Source organism: Leptodactylus fuscus, chromosome 7 (genome assembly GCF_031893055.1).
Source record: "Leptodactylus fuscus isolate aLepFus1 chromosome 7, aLepFus1.hap2, whole genome shotgun sequence".
Classification (NCBI taxonomy): Eukaryota; Metazoa; Chordata; class Amphibia; order Anura; family Leptodactylidae; genus Leptodactylus; species Leptodactylus fuscus.
In genome coordinates this window covers 45,898,061-45,922,681 of record NC_134271.1, presented here as the reverse complement: position 1 = coordinate 45,922,681, position 24,621 = coordinate 45,898,061, and the positions used below count along the sequence as shown (strand labels likewise).

General features: G+C 39.5%; 1 protein-coding gene across 1 annotated transcript in view; it reads right to left on the bottom strand.

Annotated features, from left to right (window-relative positions):
* ZNF423 (zinc finger protein 423) overlaps positions 1 to 24,621 on the bottom strand; it is a 197,629-nt gene that overhangs the window by 142,724 nt on the left and 30,284 nt on the right. The window contains exon 3 of the mRNA XM_075281857.1: positions 12,169 to 12,357. Within this exon, the coding sequence (XP_075137958.1) occupies positions 12,169 to 12,357 (189 nt within the window). The remainder of the gene's footprint in view (positions 1 to 12,168; positions 12,358 to 24,621) is intronic.

Sequence of the window (24,621 nt, the reverse complement as noted above, 5' to 3'; positions counted from 1 at the left end):
TGAATGATAGGATCCCTTTAATTCTACCATATAAGTTGAGTATATTTTTTGGGGGGAGGGGGGGATACTTTATATTTGTTTATGTTTTTACATGTGAGCTCAAAAAAAAGGGGTGATTAAATTTCAAATTATTATTAAAAAATGTATTTCACTTTTTTTTTTATTTTGTTTTTAGGCTATCTATAGGTCTGAACATCTATCCATTATACTGCAGCCTGGAAGCCTTCACTAGGCTCCTTGGTGTCATTGTAACGGACTGCCGCCCCTTGCCCCAAATGAAATAGATCCATGTGGAAATAACGTTGCCTGAACCACTCTGTTTCATTTAATCCATCTTCAGAACTGTTACAGGGATTGTCTGTCAACAGGAAAACTGATATCAAACTAATGACAGTAACCTGTAGTGCTGCTTCTACATTTTCCAAAGATGGCTTTCTTATTCTGCATTGCAGCTTCATTTCATAAAAGTCAGCATTTTAATCTTATGCAAATAGAATAAGGGCTGAAAAGGGCTTTAGGGACATTTCCACCTCTAACTCCCGCTCAGATCCCCTCCCCATTGAGTGACATCTCCCACTTTGTCTGCAGCTAGGGACACCTATCTGGAGTGGAAAGAAAGATTCCTAAAGTCCCTTTTAGCTAAATTGAATAAGAATAAAATTCTGATTTTGATGAAAATGGCGCTGCAATGAAGAATGAGAAAGGCATCTTTGGAAAGTGTAGAAGCCGTACTAATGTTACTGTCATTAGATACTTATTTTCCTGCTGATAGATTCCCTTTAAAATCATTGGATTCAAGCCTGTGGAGTTTTTAAATCTAAAACCAGGTACTAATCATATCATAAAGGACAAGAACCTATATAGGACATATGGTACTTTTGCCTATTTTCCAAGCTACATCTAGCTTAAGATATAAAAACCGCAACACAAAACTTGAACTTATGTACTTACCCTATCACTGGAAATCTCCAACACACAGCTCCACCATTAAGGCAATGCTTTTGTGTCATAAGCTTTGTGCCAGTGATTTCCAGTGAGAAAAGGCCTAATACATACAGCTAAATTACACTTCCGTTTTATATGACATCCGCATTAGGAGTTATATCTACGTCATTCAATACCCAGAGAAACCAGGCTTAAGAGCACACAGAGTCCCTATAGCTTTGACAGCCTACATATATTAGTCAGCAATCCGAAAGCAACGGAAGGGACTGGTTAAAATACCTAAAATAAGGAAATAGGACTCAGTGACAGATTCCATTCAAGGAGTAATTCTAGGGCTCAACTGTGGTAACTGTGGTGTCATTTTTTTGCCACCTACTAGGGTAGGTTCACATTACTGTTAGACTGAGTACCCACAGGGTTTTTTGGTCAGGATTTTGAGGCCGTGTCCAAAAAGACAGCCCGTCAGTTCTATTTTCCGGGAACCGTTTATTCCGGCTCTCGGAAAAAGAAGCAACATGCTCATTCTTCCAGGCGGATTCGCCTCGCAACATCCGCCTGAAGACACTCCCTCCCGACTAGGCCCATTCATTTGGGCCTAATCCGGAGCAGAGTGTGCGACTGGATACCGCCGCACTGCACCGGCATCCAGTCACAGCTACCCATATTTTGGTCTAGAACCTGAGGCGGCCTCTGCTTCAGGTTCCGAACCAAAAAACCTTGTGTGAACTTACCCTTAGAAATTGTAATACGTAGTGATGAAGACCCCAGTCTGTATTCACACTAAAGTAAAAAAATAATGGACGTTTTCTTCTGCCATGTTTGTTACTTTTCTGATGGATGAAAAGTTTTTGCCTGCAGAACTTTTTCATCTGTTACAAAGGTAATATAAGGGAGCAAAAATACACATGCAATTACTCCATGTGAAGGCTCCCTAAATGCTAGAAGAAAGGTTTTGTGTTTTTATTTTTTTTACATTAGAGTGAATGGGAACAGACACAGACTGAGGGGGCATCCAGCGCTCTATTGTATTTAATGTCCATTGACCTCATCTTAAGATGAAATTCATAACAGTACTGTAGTGTGAACGTCTCCTTGTGACTCTGACTCCTGATAGAGTGAATGGAAAAGTGGATTCTGTAGACAAGAAAGCAAGGCCATACAGTGGTTGGTTTTAGGCTGGCACATGGGGTAGGCAGAAGCAAAAATCACCCAATAACACAGATACATTGGAGAAGCTTCTCAGAGTACAAGTACATGGCAGAGGGTTAATCTACGCTGGACATACTTACAGCAATGAAATATCAATCTTACCAACTCATATGTGGCTGATACCAGCAGGAACATCCTAAGACCTATCAGATGAAATTTCTATAGTTGGTTTTCTGGGTTCACAATATTCATTGCCTGTCCTTAGTAAAGGTCATGACTATCAGATCAGTGGGGGTCCATCAGCTGTTTGAGGGGGCTGTCATGCTCCAGTGATCATTGCGACCTCTTCATTGTTTACATTGCTTCATATACGCGCACGTAAGGCTGTGCAATATATTGAATTAATTTGATTAATTCACCATTTCATAGAATCATGATTCATCATGACATGAAGGCATTGTCCTCCAGCTGCAAACAGTTTCTCTACCTGTGTCAGTAATTGGGCAGTAATGTATTAAAATTTGTATCAAACATATCTGACTCCTCTCCCTATGCCGGCTCACTATAAACAGGTTTGACCTCTTTAATCAAAAACATGAAAATTTAGAATCGCAGATAAGATTGAATAAAATTAAGATATTATTTTTAGGAAAAAATTGCCATTCCTACCTGCACGCCATCTATTTATTAGTGAACGCGCAGGGTCACTAAGGGGGTGCTCACACTAAGTTGGTGTCCGCTCAGCAGTGTCCATGACTATTGTCCGGACAAGATATTAGCAATGGACACTAGCTGGTCTGTTTGCAATTTCCATTCATTTCAATAGGATTTTATTATTGTCCGTTTGTGTCCATTTACACCCATGTCCATTTTTTCAAGTGGACAAAAAAATCCTACATGAATAAACGGACAGTAAGTGTCCGTTTTGGATTTTTTTTAATACATTGAGGTCTATGGGCAAAGGACATATAACGGATAGTTACTGATAGCCATCAGTTACTGTCCGTTAGGATAGGTGTCTGTTTTTTTGTATTTTTTAAAATGGGACACCTTCTGAGCGGACACCAACGGTAGTGTGAACCGTATCATAAACAGGACAAAGCTGCAACTAATGTGACAAAGCTGCAATACCTTGCTCATCCACTAATAAATAGATGGAGCAGTGTATGAAGAGGCCACAACACTCATCCAAGGGCCAAGGGCTCTTCAAGCAGTTGATCCGCTATACTACTTTCTTGCATAGGACCTCTCTTCTAAACTAGCCCATTCTCAAGAGTTTTCTGCACAACTATTAGTATCGACATTGAATCGTCAAACTCATCTGCGGGAGATCAGAAGCATCAAATAAATTAAATATTCATATTTGCAACATGCAGTGTATCCAAAATGAGGCATTGTAAAAATCCAGATAAAAGGGTGTTTTATTTCATGCCCTTTTTGGAAACAAAATCAAAATGTTTAGTAGCCCTGATGGCTAAACGAAACCCGTTAACTCTTCAGCGGCCTCAGGATTGCACATGTTTATCCTGTCCTTGCAACTGCCATTCGCTAGACAAGTTGTTATTGTAAGTATTAATGCAGTTCTACCACAAGAGGGGTCAAGGAAAGAGAAGCCCAATTATTATGGCCAGCAGAGACTGGTAACTCACCCTATTATCACCCCCAGGCTCTCGGCACCACAGACGTGTTATTGCTTCTTGTGTCATAGACTCTGCCACTGTTAAGAGCCATGATTATTACGCCAGTCCTACCTCTGCTATCAGAGGCACTGAGGGGGGCCAGCCTACTTTACCTCTCTGCAAAGAGTATTACATTGCCGCTTACAGTGGGAGGTGTATTAGCAGTGACCCAAAGGGCAAAAAAAAGTGTCACTTTTTACAGGACAGGTAAAAAAAACATGGATGGCATGGAGAAGGAAAGCTCATGAAATACACTGACAAGGTCACTAGGACTGCACTTGTACAAGGGAGGTGTGTAATTGACTTTTACTACACTTTGAAAAGAAAAGCAAACAGGACAAAAAATATAGGTTACCAAAATCCATCGGTGGATTAACCCCTTCCAGTATAGAGGGTAACATATATAAATATACATTTACCGTAAAAGATTAACCATCAGAAAGCCTTACACAGGCGCCTAGTCTCCTGAAACTGGATCAAGTACAGGCTATGCTAGTACACATGACTGGAGGACAGAATGGCATCTGTACAGAATGAATTAGGGGGGGGGGGGGGGGGATTTCAGCTGACGTCAGAGCCCAGGAACATGTCAATCACATATATCGCATGACAGGTTACCTTTGAATATTTCTCTTTTTTTTTTTTAACTAATTTAACGTTATTTATAAAACATTTTTTTTAATTTTTCCATTACTCCCTTCCCCCATCATTACATCTCACACTGGAAAAAAAAACAAAAACTTCAATATGGTGCTTATATGAAAATGTATATTGATCTGTCATGGTGTGTATTTCTGGCAGGATGTAATTGAACAGACAGAACTGCGCATAGCAGCGTGATATGTATATGGGAGAAGATGTAGCTATTATGTGGGAGAAACTGTTCCTTGCTACCATACGAGGGTTGTGCTGGCTATTAAGGGGTGGTAGTGTCTAGGCATTGGGGGGGGGGATGATAACTACTATGAACTGTCTACCATTACGGGGACTGTGACCACTATTATTGGCGGCCTATGCTAGATATTATTTTTGAAAGGTTGTAGGGCAATTATGGCGGAACTGTGACTGTCTATTACCTATAAGGCATATGCCTACCTATTATTAGGTGACTGTCCCTGGCTATCCAGGGTATGTGCTATCTAATAAGTGGAGACTATTCCTAGTCATTGTGGCGCTGTGTGCTTAGCTATTATTGGGGACTATGGATATCAAGGATGGAGATTTTCCTAACTATTATTGGATTAGATCTATGGTTGAATTCTATGGGACAGTACTGCAGTACCTACACTCGCCACTAAAGTTTGTATGGCAAGTGAGCACCATGGCTCGTGGTATGTGAACATTACTAAGAGCTACGTTGTCTAGGAATTCCAGGTGTTGGACCCCCGCACCTCTAATACTGATGGTCTTTCCAAAGATAGGCCAGTAATATTAAATACCAGATAACCACTTTAGGTTAAGGCTCCAAGTTGCGGAAATGCAGCTTTTTTGCAGATTTTGGTGCGGTTTTTTGAGCGAAAGCCAAGAATTTCAACAAAAGGAATGGGAAATATAAAGGAAGTTCTTATACTTCTACCTTCTGCTCAATCATCCACTCCTGGCTTTGCATTAAAAAAAAACGCAACAAAAAAAAAACTGAGTTTCCGCAACGTCGGGCTTCAGCCTTAAACAGATATTGAAACCACACAAAAACGTATCTCCGTTTTTTACTGTGTTTAAAGGGTCCCTCACCTGTGTAGTCTGGACATAATAGGAATAGAGCCCTCAGTAGTACAATAAAAATCATCTGTCATTGTAACTGTCCTCCTCTGAAAAGAAGGTAATTCTGACAACATAGCAATGGAGAAAAGTGAAAGCTACCTGAGCTATTTTGTTTGTGCACAGATAGTGACAAAACTGCAGCAAACAAATATGGAAAATTTTTGTAAAAAAACTATGTTCTACATAAAAAGTAGTTTAAAGGGAGCCTTCACACAGAGTATACGCTCCGCTCATTCTGAACGTAAACTCGTTCAGAATAGGCGGCGTTAAAACAGATCCCATTGATTTCTATGGGTGACGGCATACACGCGTATCACATTAAAATCAATGGGAGGCTTTTTTAACTATTGCTTTCAATGTGATACGCACGTATCTGTGTGAAGGTTCCCAAATAATGTAATTTATATTGACACATTCCCTTTAACCAACCTTTGACTACAGGAACAAATAGCCCAACCTACCTTTTAAAGCAAACATTTAATCCTGAAAACACAGGGGTAGATTTATTTATTCACTTTATTTTGCTTACTTATTTAGTGCGATCATATTCCGCAGTGCTTTCACAGACGTTTCACACATTTCCACAGCAGCCAAATATCCTATACCTTGCAATATGGCACCTTAGCTGACACAGTGGCTGATGCTGGACAGTAAGTTTGGTGCATGTTTAGACAGTTTAGTCTAAATTTACACCATATATTAGTTGGCTTACTTTGTGCAGGAAATTTAACACAATGTTACATCCTAATCCCCTCCCCTTTCACAATTACATTAGCTACTGTATGTCCTATTCCATCTAAGCTCAACCCCTGCTAGAAGTCCACCAAAATGTGCCTTCAAGAGAACTCTGTTGAAAACACAACACAACACTAAAAGTGAAAGGCTATTGTAGCCCCAGAGCCAATCACATGACTACTTAATTACTGATTTTTTATATATATTTTTTTTTCTCCCTTTTTCTGCCTTGGTGATTCCATTGACTGCTCTCTATTGCCCTTCATAACAGCTGAGACTGTGGTAAAAGGTTATTTTGCGCATGAAGAGACAGAGGTTATTTACGTGTTTAAAGCTAAGACCCCAAGTCACAGAAATGCAGCTTTTTTTGTTGCACATTTTGCTGCGGTTTTATGAGCCAACATTAGGAGTGGATTGAAGAGGAATGGAAAATATAAAGGACTTAGACATTTTCCTACTGTTTAATCCACTGCTGACTTTGGCTCAAGCTGTAGCAAAATCTGCAACACAAAATGCTGCGTTTTGGCTATGGCCTGCTAGAGTTTCAGTGGGAGAAGAGGTATCTAAAAATGACTATCACCACGTAGGAGCTGCCATCCCTGAATGTGTCATCTAAGAGGTTAAAGTGTTGCCACAAAATGATCTATAGCTTGAATTACTTTTTTTCTTATATGTATTTTTTAAGGAAGGCTGGTAGTGTTGTTTTATATTTTCCACGTTACTATCTATAGTTAAAAAAAAAAAAAAAAATCCTATGATCATCAGTGTGCTGAAAAGTATAGCGTGCTACAGGAAACAGGAAGCACCAACATATTATTTGGCTTAGCAGCCACAGTCAGAAGTCAAGATTTTTAGGAATTAAATATTTAAAAACAAGCAATTTTTAAAAACATTCATTAAAAACTTAACCTTCTTTTAAAAAGTTCATTAAAAATATGTTTAAAATAAATCTGGATTAAATAATAAGTCATTTTCTGGTGACATATTCTCTTTAAAGAGGACCTTTTATGTCCTTGGACACCTGCGGTTTTATATACCGCTAGAAAGCCAACAGTGCTCCGAATTCAGCTTTCCCATTATGTGCCCCTGGTGAAGAGTTATCGGCGCCGTTACCGTAGTTCTTCAGTGTCAGAAGGGTATTTCTGACAGTCTGTGAGGAACGCCCCTCCTGACAGTAGAGTCCATAGCGCTGTACTGTCAGAGGGGGTGTTCCTTGCCGCTCAGCCATGATGCTGAGCTGTGAGAAATGCACCCCCCCCCCAGTACTCATCTATGGACGAGTACTGTCAGAAAGTGGAGGGGGGGAATTCCTCATCATGCAGCATCATGGCTGCGCTATGGACTCTACTGTCAGGATGGGAATTCCTAACAGACTGTCAGAAATACCCTTCTGACACTGAAGAGCTACAGTAACATCACTGATAGCTCTTCATCAGGGGCACATAATGGAAATGTGTTGAATTCCACGCACTGTTAATTTTCTAGTGGTATATAATACCACATGTGCCCAAGGACATGAAAGGTCCTCTTTAAATAGCCGAGGACCCGGATGTTATGGCAGAACCAAGCTGCCAAGAATTTTCATGGTGATCACATGGACAGAGCTCCTGTGTCTCTGTGATCACCATGATATACATATAAAGCTTGTGAAGGCTTCCCCTGATAACATACATGTACATCAAAAGGAGATGATGTTGAATAGAGACAAACTTTTACTTTTCTGTATATTATATACAGCACCACATCTGTCTTAGCATGAGATACCCTATGGGAAAACCACTAGAAAATATATACTCTATCCAGAGCATGCTGCAAAAACCCCAAAGAGGCTCAAAACTAGAAGGATCTGTTTGTAGTCCATTTACATAAAACAATCAATTTGATGGCATTTTGGTGTTTTTCTAGGGTTCGTACGAAACATCTATTTTTCCAGGGATCTTCAAGTACTATAGGATATCATTTGGCAATTCCAAACTCCAAGCATGCTGAGTTTTCATTAAAAGAAAAAAAAAGTACTCCTAAAAAATAGAAAGGAAAAACTTACTGTATTCATGTGGGTTTTATATTGCACTACTGCCTTCAAAGGAACATTTGACTGCAAAAAAATTGCTCTTCAAATCACCATGAAAAGTGCCAAAAAAAAAAAAACACACCAAAAAGTTTTTGCAACAGAAGGGTCCACTATGGATATTCCAATGATATCCCACAGAGAACTGCCATGTGTAGTCATAGCTTAAGGTTCTGTTCTCACGGAGTAACGCGCCGCTCATTAAGACACGTAAAGGCTGCTTTCACACGGAGTTAATACTCCGCTCATTCTGACACATAAACACGCTCAGAGTGAGCGGAGTAAAACAGAATCCCAGTGACTTCAATGGGTTCGGTCTTACGTGCACATACGCGTATCACATTGAAAGCAATAAATAAAAAAGCCTCCCATTGACTTCAATGTGTAGCGCACGTAAGACCGAACCCATTGAAGTCAATGGGATTCTCTTTTACTCCGCTCACTCTGAATGTGTTAACTATGTGTGAATGGACCCTAATAGTGAATGCAGACAATTCAGTCCAGCTAAGTCAGGTTAATAAGTCTAACCAATAAATGGACTGTTTTACCAGGCTCCAACATGGCCGTGAGAAACCTCAGACAGTGCAGAATATGTATGCAGGTGAGGTCTATTCTTCATATATTGCTATTTCAATAAGTAATGCATATAAGGCCCCATTAAGATACATGACATCCCCTTAGCAGATCCTTTTAATGGATGCAGAATCAGATCATTTTTTTAAACATTGATGTCTATGTGAATGGACGGGCATCCGTTTGCATCTGTTTTCTTTTTGCATCCGTTAAACGGATCTACTAAACAGATGTAAAAAACGTGATCTGAATGGAGCATAAGAAAAGTGCTACTATGGGAATATACTGTCTACATTGCAGCGTCTGGGAACCCACTTTCCCTGTAAGTTCTGAAATGCCGTGACCTAGTACATGTCATGGTGTTGTATGGCATATGATATTTTTGTATTGAGGGCCGATGTTTTCTTTCTCCTTACAGCTACACCTATGCTATGCATTGCAGTATAATATATAGAAGGAAAACAAACAGGAAGCATTTGAAACAGTCCAATATCCCAATTACTAATGCGCCACCTACAGAGAAGTAGGATAAGAAGATTAAAGAGTAAACACTAGGACGTGTAACATATTGCTATGTTTGTGCCTGTAACGGACAGCAGGAAGTGGATATATTTGTGGTCCTATGGAGGATGCGTTAACTGCCTTGCAAAGTCTGAGTACAGCAGGATTTACCTTCTCTTAGTATCCCATTGGAAGCCATTAGCTCTATTTTATTTCAATGCTGTTTTTTCGGATTATCAGCACAATTATTCTCGCTATCGATCTGGAGGTCGTTTTGGGCCAGTACTTAAATGGCGGCGAAGGCTCCTCTTCGTTTAAGGTGTATGAAGGAGCTTGTCCTCTAGGGTCATTTTACTTGGTAAACTTCAGCTGAACCAATTGCACTATATTGTGGCAACTCAGTCTAAGTCAGAGTAATAAAATCACAGTAAATGGCAGCATTGCTCCAGTGGTAACAATGCATCATAATAAGGGCTTATTCAACTTTCAGCCAACATAAGGATGTAAATCTGCTTAACTTTGTGAAAGCTCGAGTTTCCTTTCCCTACTGCAATTCAAGAGGCACAATGGTCATTAAAAGTGAACCAACTGTATATCAGCCCTTATTCACAATGTCATGGGGCATGGGGATAAAGCCAGTCCTGGATTACAGGTAACTTGCCAGTGGTATACTATACAGATTATTACAATTATTACATAATAATATTGATCTACTCTCAGTTTGGTTACATCGCCCTTTTTTGTTACGTTACATGAGTCTTTATTTACAGTTCTATCCATCTGTACATGTGTACCAGTGAAGGTCTGATAACTGATATGTCTACTCTGGTACATGTTTCTATTTTCCATGAAGTAACAATTCTTGAGCATCTCGGTGCTGTGCAATTCCTCTGTTAGGGTATGTTCACATGTAATATCCGCCTCAAAATACGTCTGCCAAAACGTCTCCCATTCATTTCAATGGGAGTCACTCGCTTTTTTTTTCCCCACTAGCGATTTTTTTTCAGCTAGCAGGAAAAAAAGTGGAATGTCCTATCTTCCAGCGGAGTCAGCCATGGTGTCCGCGGCTCGAGACTCACTCCTTAGGCCAATTCATTTGGGTGTAATCAGGAGCCACGCGGAAAAGTCACACGACGGTAAAAATATCTGCCGTGTGAACTTGCCCTTATTCCTCCTAAAAATATAAGACTAAATGAACAGGTTGGTATTAGTATTTCCTTTTCATCGTTGGGTTAAGCAAACATTAACAATGCTGGTTAATGCTGACTGTCTTAGACTGTGGATGGATACATGCTATTGACCAAGGGATACTAAATGATTCCCATAGATTTACATTCACATAAAATGAATAGTACATGAATCCAAGGTAAACTGCATAAGGGAGCTGGAGACTCTGTGACGGGTGACGTCATCATGGAGAACATCATTCTGTTACAATGTGAGATAATGGTATCTTATCCTGAGGTAAACATATCCTTCTACATGGCTAGGTAGCCATCAGTCAAGCCATGTAGACACATCAATGAAGTGCTCAAGAACTGGGGGTTATTTATTAACTGAGTAATCCCGGCCTAATTTTTGAGACTAGTTTTACTGTACGTGTTATTTTAGAGGCACATTTTTTGCACATGTGCACATTGCGCCTTTTTTATTTTAATTAGGCAATACACGATATTGCATATTGATATTGCATTGATAAATATTGCGCAAAATGTACCACATGGAATTGTGATTCCAATGCAAAGTGTATGGGGACAATCACATTAACTATCATTCATCCCTATAAGTTTGCATCTGGCAGCACATAGGGCATATATACAAGCAGCACTCATTTGTTATACTGTCAGATGGCGCTTCTCATGGCCAAGCAGTGGTCTGTGTCAAAGAACCACATGTCAGACACCATATTCTCCGCAGAAACAGGAGAATATCTTTATATTATAGCATGCAAGGAAACATACCATAATTTCTTTTCTCACTGGTTACATATGTCTCTGTATGAAATCAGAGGCATATGAAGATATTAATATACCTCAGACTGGTGGGAGAGATGCCGATAGATAGTATTTGTTTTAATTTCCCTTGCTGCAATCCTACAATTGTAAAAGATTAAAGTCCATAGAGCTAAACACATTGTAAAAGTGTTCATCCCCTTCATAAATGTTTGAGCACACAACTAATCCAGACGTCTGGAAGGAAGGAAACCTTCAGTTTATAGAAGTCTAAAAGTGCTTTATGCTACACTGAAAACATAACACAATGAGGCAGCAACACTAAGTAGTAATAAAAGAAAGATCTTAAATCGCTATTCTATTCTATACAGCACAGGTCATCAGAATGAGTAAATCTTCCTCAGCATAGAGAATTGGGCTCCTTATTGCAAGTTTGTGGTGCTGAGAAGACTATTCCTTCCACTATATGTCATTATATTTAGTGTAAAGTCTAAGGAAATCGAGTGAAAAAATGTCTGTGTAAACAAAAAAAATCATATAGATTACCTATATGAAATCAGTTTTTAATATATATATTCTTTTACTACACTGGGTCCTGGACTGAAGTTGGAGATAAAAACAAATGAAATGGAAGGTAGCAATGATTTCAGCAGACGGGTCTTCCTTAGGTAGAGCAATAAAAATGACATTATCTATAAAAAATGACATGATTAATTCGTTATTCTCGCTTGAGACCCCCTATTGCTGCATTGTCCAATTACTCAGCTAACCACCTGTCAGACCTGCAAACTTAGTTTGGGATTACCTCCGAGGCAGTGCTGGGTCCGGTGCTCCGTCAGCTCGGCCAAGGAATCGAAATCCTGCTGGCAGTTATCGCAGGTGTAAATTGACTCGTCCTCCAGCTCCTCTTCCTCAATCCTCTCTTCCTGGCTGGTCACGCTGTTACCATCTTCCAAACCTCGTCCCTCTCTTTCAGCCTCCCTTCCAGGACCACCTGCAGGCACAGGAAGAACATAGAGTAACAGGGCTGTCTTCCACAAAACACCATAATTACTTTTAGCATTTTTCCCCTCCATCTAACTTTAACATAAAGACTCTTATTAAGTTGGCTCGAAATGATTAACTGTTTAAGGTGGCATCCGAGTTTAGATGCCAACTACAGATTAAATAAATATTTCCCAATGATTCTGTCTTTACAGACATCACAAACAAGTCAAACATCGATCAGTAAGATTAGTAATAACATTGAAAAAACTACACCATTTGTTCTCTGTGAAAATCCTCCAAGTATAACGGAGTACAAAACACAAAAACTTAACAAAAAGTTTGTAACAATCAAATTTAGAACTTTTTTGGTACTGACATATAGTAATAACCTTAACAAACATATTTTATACATATTTTGTACATTATCTAAAAAGTATCTTGCAAATGCTGATCTTTGGTACTTTCCATATGGATGACATCCCAAACCTGTACATGAGTATATATATATATATATATATATATATATATATATATATATATATATTCTGCATTCTCCAATATCACACATGTTAGGCCACTGAATCAAACACATTGACATCCTCACCAAGTAATTCACGTCCTAAAAAACTTTTTGAGCACATATGTCATTCTGTATACCATGCCCTGCCATTGTGGATTCTCCAATTACTTATCTGTTTAAGCAGGGGAGGGGGTCTTTGTGTTTTTTTCACCTATACACATTAAGGCTAATGCTCCATTAAGTGAGCTGCAAAGAAATATGGCAGAAACCCGTTGCGTTTTTTAGCAGAAAAACTGCATGAAAAACTGCTGAAAAAAATGTGATGCGTTTCCGCTGTGTTTTTTGTGGGGCCTTAGCCTTACATATAAATATTACATCACTAGCAGGATGCAGGAAGTAGGTTTTAAAATTCAAAAACGGTACAATGTGCCCTCATACCTACAATATCTCCATTTCACTGAAGATTTGGAAGTGAACAAGGCACAATCCTTCGTGTATTTTAGAATGTCCATTGTTGGCTAGCTATTGCTTAGACGTTTGTCCTATAACTTCTACATTCATAGACCTTGTTCTACCCAAATCTTCCACCTGGTTTCTATTACATCCGTGTGAAATACACATATCTATTTATTAGTGTTCTGCGAGTCGTCATTTGATCAATGCAGCAAGGACCTGGGCCATGCTGCGATTTTCAAAAACGCAGATTTTTTTTTCTGCAGTGTGATGGGATTTTCCTGAATCTCATTCACTTTCACAGCATTTTACAGTAACGGAAAAGTGGACGGGATTCTAGCTAATCTCATCTCCCAACTCCACAGAGACAAATTCTGTCTAAAACAGTGCAAAATTAGAATAGACAGGGTTAAACTGTACAAGATTTATCAAAGTGTTGGATACTGTTTGATAAATCTGGCATGTTAGTCATTGCTTGGCTTAAACATCTTGGTTTCTAAATCTTAAACTCTGCCCCTTTTCAGATAAGCCATGCCTCCTTTTTGTCAGAAAAGTGTCTAAACACTTGATAAATGTGGCACACATCATGGTAGACAGCTGAACAACATCAAAACAAGCACCACAAGACACACCATTACACGTACATCTTCTTTATTTCATCTTTTGTTATATAAAACACATGGCCTGGATGGAGTACAAGCAAACAGAGCTCCGTTTGCTACGTTGCTTGTACTCCATCCAGTTCATGTTGTTTATGTAATGGGAGTTGAATGGTGAGTGTTGCAGTGCTTTTGTTGTTGCTGTATATGGACATTTATGCCATACTGCAGAGCGCACCATTGAACTGTCCCTTCCTATCTCTGGACATCCGTTTTATGGGGCATTGACAGTCATTTTGTTGCTCTAATATCCTTAGATACATTTTTTAGTACAATTTACCGGAGAATTCTGGCACATTTTAGTAAATCTTTCTCACTATCTATGCTTCAGTTTCAATCACAATGTGATTTATTAAGGTACAAGGAATCATTTCTTAATTTATTTCTTCTTTCTTCTCCTTCCTTTCTTCACCTCCCCTTCCCCCAGTAAGACCCCTCCAAGTCCTCACTTTCACATATTTATCTGATTAGCGAATGCATTTAGTATCTGATCTATAAGCCAGACACTAGTAATAGTACTTAATAAGTGAATTTTGCTTCTTCATTTTGAATGTAACATGTCCTGCAAGTCTGAATAAGTCTATGCTTAATAAATAAATAATATAAATAATAATAAATAAATAAACCTATAATAAATATTACCTATGATAAAATGTATCTATCCATACAAATGTTTTCTGTATAAAGTAACTCAATTTTGTTGACTATGGTAGATGAAAAAAAAAAAATCTTTCTTTCACAAACAACAGCGGCCGAAATGATACCAAAATAAATGATTTGTTCAGCCTCACAGCTAATAGAGTTTGCCTCCTATGACTTACAACTTAATAAAATTGATCTCTCTGCAGCCGCAGACTCCCGAGCAGTAGACTAGGGCTATCCTTGAAACATGAACATTTCCTGAAGTTACCTTCTGACAACCTCCCAAAGTTCTGACCTTCTAGACCTTCTCACTGAGTGTTTGATGTGGACAGAGAGCTGGAGCAGTGTCAGAGAGATACCGGAGGGGCCAGTCTAAGCTATGGCTTAACAAGACGCAATATCATAGGAAGGACAGTGTAACACCCTGGTTGTACCCAGACACATCAAATACTGCAGTACACATACAAAGCTTACTTAAATGTCATCCAGACCATGCAAAAGAAAAAAACATAGACGTTGTGTTAAAATAACAACTTATCACAGTTACTATAAAAGGCACATAAGAATGAATGTAGAATTAGCTACAAAATGTAGAATTTTAACCCAGCTTTTAAGTAAAGTACATTAAATGACAGACCTTCTGGAATATTAGACATTAGTTCCCATTGTGACTCTTAAACCTGTCTGTTTGGAGCGATCGATATTCTGTCATGTTAGTCCCACATCACTATAGTTCTGTTTTATTGTGGGCTCTACATAGCTTAAAGGGGATGTTCAATCCCAAATCAAGGTTTCATACAAGTAATAGGACCGGCAAAGCAGTCTCATTCACTGCATAGTGTTGGTTCTGGAGAACTGCAGCGCCTCTCCTGTTACATGGATAAGAGCAACACTGCACTGGTTTAATTCTACTTGCAGCTTCCGGCACCTGGAGGCTGCTAGAAAAGATGATCTGTGCAGGGTCCGGAGTGTTGGACCCCAACAAATCACATACTGATTGATTTGGGGCCAAACAACCCCTATAAACTAAGCTAAGAAAGCTAATATAGAGCTAGAATGAAGTGGAAGAATCATCAACAAACACCATGAACCCTTTACAATAAAGTCTCAACATAGGATGTAGGAAATGTTCAGACATAAACCATAAACGCCGATTTTAAGACAAAAACCACAACAAGGTATAAACCATCTAAATATAGTTTGGCTATAAAAAGTATATTTGCTTATGTAGAAAAAAATATAGAGAGAATAACTACTGTGTCCTCCCAGCAAGCAGAGATAGCTCTGGCTCTAGCTGTCCATGAGATGCTGTGCCAAGGCCCCCTGGGATTGATAGCAGAGCTCAAACAGAGAGAGATCTAAAAATTTAGATGGTGTCTGACCATAAGAAGACAGGACGGTGAGCTGCGGAGATATGACTGAATTATACATAAAAGAAGCCCAGAGTGATAGTCAGGTGAGGGGTACAGGGGTGGAAAATTGTTGTCTCTGCACTTCTCTTTTAAAAGATTTTAGGAGACGTTGCCCTGCAAAAAGATCTCCATGCAGCTCCTACTCTTTGTATATTTCAGTTATCAGATCCATGAGACAATCTAATGAGATGTAAGAATCCTTATCTTGTGCCTACGCTTTACCTTAGTATAGTGTATAACATTGGCGATAGACTATTCTATAGCAGATCGGCACAATATTGATAATGTCACTTCTACTCTATTTGTAAAACCGTCCTCATGTGAGAACTTTAGACTTCTTAATTAGTTTTTCGCAAATGTTGGTGCCCGAAGGGAAATTGTGAAACAGAAATATTTACGAATGCTGGAGCACATTTCCCAGCGGCACATTATTTGCCTGTATGTATAGCTATATCATGCAGTAAATCATTGGAGAATGTTTCTCCTCATGTAGGATTTGTCTGCTAGTTCATATGTATTATACATAAGGAAAGCAATGAGAATGATATATAAGGTTATGTAACTCAATAGTAACATGTTCATTATTACTAGAGGAAAAATACAGTTTCCGAGATTTATTGGGGAAACACATGTCTAGTGTCATCTCCAGTTTCACTTAAAGGCTATGTACACCTTGCCAACCTTTTGTACTTCATGTCAATGCATCTAAAATGAAAAGTGAAGTAACTTGCAATAGGACTTGATTAAAAATATCTCTCTCGCTTTGCTTATACATCTTCTGTGTGAACCTAATCCTAACCTCTATAGCAAGATCCTGCAGTCATATTTTCTTCTAACAGTCTCCTACTGCTTGCTGACCTACTCATCGCATTGGGACAAATGAGAAAATGTTCATAGCCTTAACACTCTGCACCATACGTGTATGGCAAAGAGTGATGGTACTTAAATCTCAGTAACATATATGTATGGTGCCCACATGGCGCCGGCTTGGGAGCTGAGCCAATGCCATGGGCAGCGGGCTCAGCTGTAACCTGCAGCTGAGACCTGGCTTCAGCACCCACAATCGGAGAAAACTCTAATTGTGGGTGTTTAACCCATCAGATGCCACAGTCAATAGGGTTGTTTACTAGTGTGGCAGCTCTTATTGGCACTCCCATGCCAGGGCTGGGGAAGTTGATGTGTTGCCGTGTGTTGTCCGGTAATGGAACTTAAAAAAAAAAAAAAAAATACACAAAATACAGTGTTAAAACGTGTTCACATTCTTTAATATGTAGAGTAATAATAAACAGTAAAAACAGTATAAATTTGTTGTGTTTGTAGTATAAAAATAACGTAACGTATAGGTCATCCAGCAGTTGGGTGGACTGGAGATTTCTCCAGTAAACCAGAGATTTTCAGTGTAATGGATACAAGCATATAGGTGAAATACTTGCAATACTCATTGATGCACTTATCCAGTTCTGGCTGCAGTCATTTTTTTTCTTCATTTTTGTTTTTTCATTCCCCATCTTCCAATGAGCGGAGTTAAAACAGATCCCATTGATTTCTATGGGTGCCGACATACGCGCATATCACATTGAAAGCAATAGGTAAAAAAGCCTCCCATTGATTTCAATGGGTAGCGCGCGTATGCCGGCACCCATAGAAATCAATGTGATCTGTTTTAACACCGATCATTCTGAACAAGTTTACGTTCAGAATGAGCAGAGCGTAAACTCCGTGTGAAGCCTCCCTTAAATAGTTTTTGTGATAACACCCTAACAAAACTTCAAAACTTACAAAATAGATATATTTTCTGAATTCATCATATTTTGACACCCATATCTTTTTGTATATTTTCATGTACGGAGCTGAGTAAGACATGTTTTCTGGAGAAGTAAGTAGTGCTTTTTACGTATACCACTTTGTGGATTGTCTGATGCTTTAATACCTTTTTGTTAAATTTTTTTGGGGGAGGCAAAACAACGAAACAACATTGGTTTAGCCATTTTGATTTTTTTCCGTACTACAGCATTCACTGTATGGGGAAATATTTTTTTATGCTTATAGTTTGGGCAGTTTTGGACATGGGGATGCCTAATGTGTTTATGTATGATTTAATCTCCTTATTTCTTAGGGAAACTAAGGCTGAGTTCACACATAGTTTTTGGTCAGGATTGGTCAGGCTGAATTTGCCTCAAAATCCTGACCAAAAAGACGGCTCTCATTGAAATCAATAGGAACCGGTCAGTTCTTTTTTCCGGGAGCTGTTTGCTCTGGACCCAGAAAAAAGAAGTGACATGCTCATTCTTCAGGCGGATTCGCAATACACTCCATCCTCCCGACTAGGCCCATTCGTTGGGCCTAAATCGGACCGGAGTGTGCGACTGGATGCACTGCACTGGCATCAAGTCGCAGCTACCCATTTTTTGGTCCGGAAACTGAGGTGGCCTCTGCCTCAGTTTCCGGACCAAAAAACAGTGTGTGAACCCGACCTAAGAGTATGACTTAGGGAAAGGGGTGATTTAAAACTTGTATTTTTTAAAACGTTTAAAAAATTTTTGCAGTATACAACAGTTGCAATATATTCAGAAATCCATTCACTGCCTATGGCAGCCTATAGAAGTATGGTAACAATAGGCCTGACAGCCTTAAATAAGATTCTAGCTGTCACCACCCCTGGATCTCTGGGGGTCGGCAATCTGGAAGACAAGATGGCATCAGCCATACTATTATGGTTATGCAGTTCTTAAGTGTAAAGAAAAAAAAAAAAAGAAAAAAAGACACCGTGTAAAGCCTCAAAAAATGTTATTTCACATATTCTGTGTCCTGTGACCACCACTGATTTCTAGAACAAAGCTCCTTAGCGCTTCCTGCATTTTTGTCTTCTGACATTGAATTTTCAAGTCAACAGTTGAGACTGCATGAGTACCTGAAAAGTGTCATAAGTCAAATTGTGGGAAATTTGGGAAAAATTTCCCTACTCTGCTTACCTATGAAAACACATTGTAGGCCAACAAATTGCAAAAATTAAAACTTATCAGTTATATCAACAAAAAAATAACGGAGCTAAATGTTAAGAATTCTTCTAAATTTTCCAAAAATAAAAAAAGTACCATTTATACAACTTTCCCCATTTAGCCCAATTGTGTCAAATGTTTGTGACAATGATGGCAACAATTTCACTTAATAAAAATTTACCATAAACAAGAGCCAAAAAGTGCTTGCTCTTGCCCATCCTTTATATGACAAATAAGAGGTTAAAAAGAGCTGTGCATTAACATAATACCAGTTTAATTAATCTAATTAGGAGACGTGTTTTGTGCAAACATTGGGAGAAGCTTTCGAAACACAAAATATCAAAGTGTTTTAATTGGGCTCGTCAGCATATGATAAACGTTGTCCGCTCCGCACTCGGTCTCGGGGGGCACCTGTGAAAGGTGGGAGCGGGCTTCTTGCAATAGAAGACATTACACTGCGTTAATAATGACCCTCTGCCTCTAATGAAAAAAAGAAATGTTGTTGTTCTAGCAATTAAGCTTGCAAAGATTTTCGTAGAAGGGAAATTAGATTTATTTGCTCGCCATCCTCTTGCTGATGAAGCATCCACTATTTGGGAGAGGCTCTAATTAACCCTAATTTAGATGATGTGCACTTTTGGATAAGCACTTCCTTGTGTATGCTCCAATGATATAATAATTAGCACTTTAAACCAGACTTCTTTTTTTTCTCTCTGACCCAAAACTCCTAACTTTTGTGCTTAAGCATTTTACACAAAAGACAATTAAGATAAAACACATTACAATAAAAGTCACATTAAAAAGGCATTAGCCGGTAATACAGAGAAGTGTGCAGAAAGCTGGCAACAACTGAGACAAAAAGTGTATGGTCAATGTTTTGTTCTTTGGAATGCAATGGCCCTAAATTTTGATTAATTGCAACATTAAGCGGCCATAAACCCTCCAGGATTCTACATTATAGGGAATGATTAAAAAAAGAACTATATTCAGATGGTATTAGCATCATATCTACGCATCTCAACATTGCTTAACATTGCGCCCATAAAGTACATCTTTACTTGGATTTGTGAGGATTTATCGAGAAGTAATGGTAAAATTTTGACATAGTATAGAGGCATTTTTTTTAATAGGGAAATGCAACCTTTTCGTGAAATTTCTTTAGATTTTGTCTCTTTCTACCGTGTTCCCCCAAAAATAAGACAGTGTCTTATATAAAATTTTGGTTCTAAAGATATGCTATGTCTTATTTTCAGGGGATGTCTTATTTTATTTTTGTGTGCTGCTGCCACCACTGTGCTACGCTGAGATGTGCTTGCTGCGTAAAGACTGTATAAAGAAAAACATTGCTGGCTGAACATTGTGTGCGATGTTCCGTATGCACAGGAAAGTCGGCTGCTGCCGCTGCTGTACTACCATACGCTGAATCCACTGTTCCTGCTGCTGTGGGATGAGCTGGGGGAGTGGACCCCCCACCACATACAATGCTTAGTGTATGTACAAGTAAACCAAGGAATTGTTACCTATTAGCACTTAGTGTATGCACAGCGGGCATCTCCCAGCTCATCCTACAGCAGCAGGAACAGTGGATACAATGTATCGCAGCGGCGTCAGCAGCCGGCATACCTGTGCACACTGAACATCGCACACAGTGTTCAGCCGGCTGCAATGTTTTTCTTCATACAATCTTTGCGCAGAAAGATTATTATTATTGGGGGATGTCTTACTTTCGGGGGGCGTCTTGTATTAGGCAATTCAACAAAACCTCTGCTATGTCTTACTTTCGGGGGATGACTTATTTTTGGGAAAACAAGGTATTGTTATTAAAAAAAGGTTTTCATTCCAAGCCCATTTGAGAAAATTGTGAAAACTTGGCGAACTAGAGGATATTTTTTGCATTGAACACTCTCAACTAAGAAAGGCAGCATAAAAGCTGCCTGAAGAACTAAATCAAAGACATAAAAAAGGGATGTCCACAAAACTGGAGGGAGGCCCTTTAGTACACACAATTGTGCCTAGTGGCCCCTTGGCTAAGGTTGTAGAAAATGAGCTGTATGACTGAGGACCAAGCTCATCCCTATTTAATCTACTACAAGCTACATACATTCATAGCTTCAAACATTAGGGGTTGTATCTAGAGTTGAGCGAGTACTGTTCGGATCAGCCGATCCGAACAGCACGCACGCATTGAAATCAATGCACGCAGCCGGAACACGGGGGGTTAAGCGGCCGGCTGCCGTCAAACCGGAAGCACCAGGTGCTTCCATTCATTTCAATGCGTGCGTGCTGTTCGGATCGGCTAATCCGAACAGTACTCGCTCAACTCTAGTTGTATCTATTAGGGTATATAAAGGTCATAGGGGGTCTCCTAGAGTGGGCCATCCCATCTGTGTATTACATGTCACCAGGCAAATTTCTGTTGATGATTTCATAATAAAATTCCTTAAAATACCAAACCTTATAAAAACCAGCAATTTCTCTTGTGGCCCTCTACGTATTTGTAGAACACAGGTACTATGTTTTTGCGTCAAGTACGTTTTTATTTTATTTTTCCCAATTTTTCTGGTTACAAATGTATATAACAAACACAATGGCCCAAACCAGTGTCCGAAAACAACAGTGCATTATTCGGACACCATAGACTCACATTTAGTAGGGGGTCCCAATATTCTAATAGATGGTCTGAATTATAATGTTCATGTCGATTAAAGCTAGTTCAGCAAACAATGGCTGCTTTTCCAGTAGTTGCTGTTACTTATTCTACATTGTACACATCCACAGCCATAATGAATGCAGATGATAAAAACAAAATTGAACTTTGTTGCAATGAAAAACCTTTCCATTTGTGCAATTACTTTACTTTTTGGCGATAGACAAGGGCCATTTGCTTGGTAGATGTAAGTGATTGTATCCCAGCATGGCACCATCCTACTGTGAAAATCCCCTACTACTAATCCAGTCATAGTGACACTGAGACCACTGACCATAGCCTTCCTAGTCACTCCAATGCTCCATCTGTACATTAAAATACTCTCAAATCCCATCTTATTAAAACACCTAGTAGTGCCCTGTGTTCATCTGAAATGACACAACTTATTGTGGGTTCCCGCTGACATAACAGCATTACCCAGTCAGAAACTGGCACATTAAATGCTATTTTATATTGTACCCAATTAAACCGAGGCTTTAATTTTCTTCTAGCCAATCACAATGGCACGCATATGAACAATGAAGTGGATAATTTTAGGATTCCCGATAATTAGCACTTGAGATTACGACAGCCATTTAGGTGTACAGTTGGCTGCTCTGTGTGATTACAGTGGGCAGTCTTGTGGTGGCATAATGGAAAACTAAACATAAAACTGCCAAGTACTGCTGATCTGATACAACAGGTATAGCAGGTGTAATTCAGAGGAACTTAAAGAAATGTAAGAACTCACTTCTCGATAATAGAATTTGTGGTTTGAAGTGAATCTGTCACGTTCAACATGGCGTCTAAGGCTATGTTCACATCTGCGCCGGAGTCTTGCATGAAGAGCTTTTTCATCTTCCAGTATCAGTTTTAAAATGAAGGACCCCATTATAGTCAATGGGATCTTTTGGGCTCCGCATGTAACCGAATAGAATATGACGGACAGCTGATGCTAGCGTGAACTTGCCGTAATCTGCAGGTTGAGCTGAGCAGAGTGATATACATCTTATATACATCTATTCAGTGACACCCTTCCCGTATAATTACGTATACATTGAAGCTGTCCAAAGAAGGAACGCCCACTGGACTCCTAAGCATGTACTGAATTTTTTATCACAAAACTATAATTCAGTTGCTCAGCTCCTCCTGCTCTATAACATACAGCCCACAGATAGGACTCTACATCCAGACAGGTTCCCTTTAAGCCCTCATATGCATAAACTCTTACCAGTCAAAAAAATGGCTCTCTAATTCTCTCCATAAACAAACATGATTAGGAACCCAAGTGCACACAATATGGGGGAGAATTATTATGAAGTTCATGCCAGATTTTTGGTATATAAAAGCTGCAAACCTCCTCATGAAAGCCAACTTGGCATGGGAGCTGCACTACATTTAATACTTTCACCAGGCAGATTTCATCAAAGATGAATGCTCTGGTTGAAGGAACTAATGTATGTATGAAGTGCTATGCACCTCCTTATAAATGAGACGACTCTTCCGCTAGTGCCAGGAACGTAAAGACTGGCATGGAATACACCAGTCTTCATAAATATCCCCCACTGAGAGAATGCACATGTGAGGAGGCCTCAGTACCCAAGTACTGCAAGTAGGGCTGGGCAAACAAATGAAGCCAAGTCAGCTCAATTAATCGACATGAATTTGCTAACATGGATTATTTTGGTTTGGTTATTTGGCATCCACATCATCCAGTCTCACACTATTATTGGCTAAGGTATATGTCACTAACTGTATGCTATCCAATCAGGATTATTGACATTCCCTTATAATATATACTGTGCACACCGCTGCCCTGACAGGTGTGTGCAGACTATTACATGGGATATATATATACTGACGTGGGATATACATTGATGGCATGTGCGGGCAATTCATAAAAAAATACCTGCAACCAAAATTCACTGGGCTGGCATGGTCTGTATAAGGGGTTGTATCCAAAAATAAGCAGTCAATAGCCATAATTGTGGTAAAATGTTGTGATTCTGATTTAGGCCATTCTGTCCAGCCCTAGCTTCCAAGTAACACTATCCAATACCAAGGAGAGGACATGTGAGCAGACTATACATTGGCCACTGTACACACAGGACATCTTGCGAGATCTGACAATATGTGGATACATTTGTAATAAAGAACAGCCATCACTATAACGGGTGCATTTGGTACTTAGGTCAGTGCCTTGTGGGGTATTTTCCCCTGTCCATGTGAGCCTGTTTTCAGCAAGGTAAATGATAGATGCTTCATTATTATAAATTCCTATGTTACTGACATGCACGGTCAATAAATGTAAGACAGCTAGCTTCCTGTAGAGGGAAATTTGTAAAAGAGGGGAAAAAAATAGAAATGCACTTTAGATTGCAGCGTGGCAAAAACACAGGAGATGAAAGCCATCTCTGGCTGGCACACACATCTCCTGCCCGCAAATGCATCTGGCTGCTAGTGCTCAGCAGAGCCTGCTCACAGTCTTCTCTATGTTGCCTTTGGCTCCCAGCAGTACAGTTTCCACAGAGGCGGCCAGCATCAACACCCCCCTTCTTCTACACATTTCACAAGCACCTACTGGACACTCCTGTGGCTCCTGTTCCATGGCAAGGCTTGATTCCACTTCTGTTCTATCTGGATAGAGGTCTGTGACAGTCCGTGATAAATTAGCTTGGAAACAGTAGGCCAGCACATTCACTTGTACACTATATAAACACACATTCAGCTTTTAACACTCAACACCTAAATGTCATTAGCAACGCCAACAGTCATTACATTCTCTGTATCCTTGACCACCCAAATTATGCAAGGACACTGCTTGATAAAGCCGCTGGATAGTGACTTTTTCATGCACGGCTCACACCTAACGTAATGAACAACACCATGGAGTATATAGA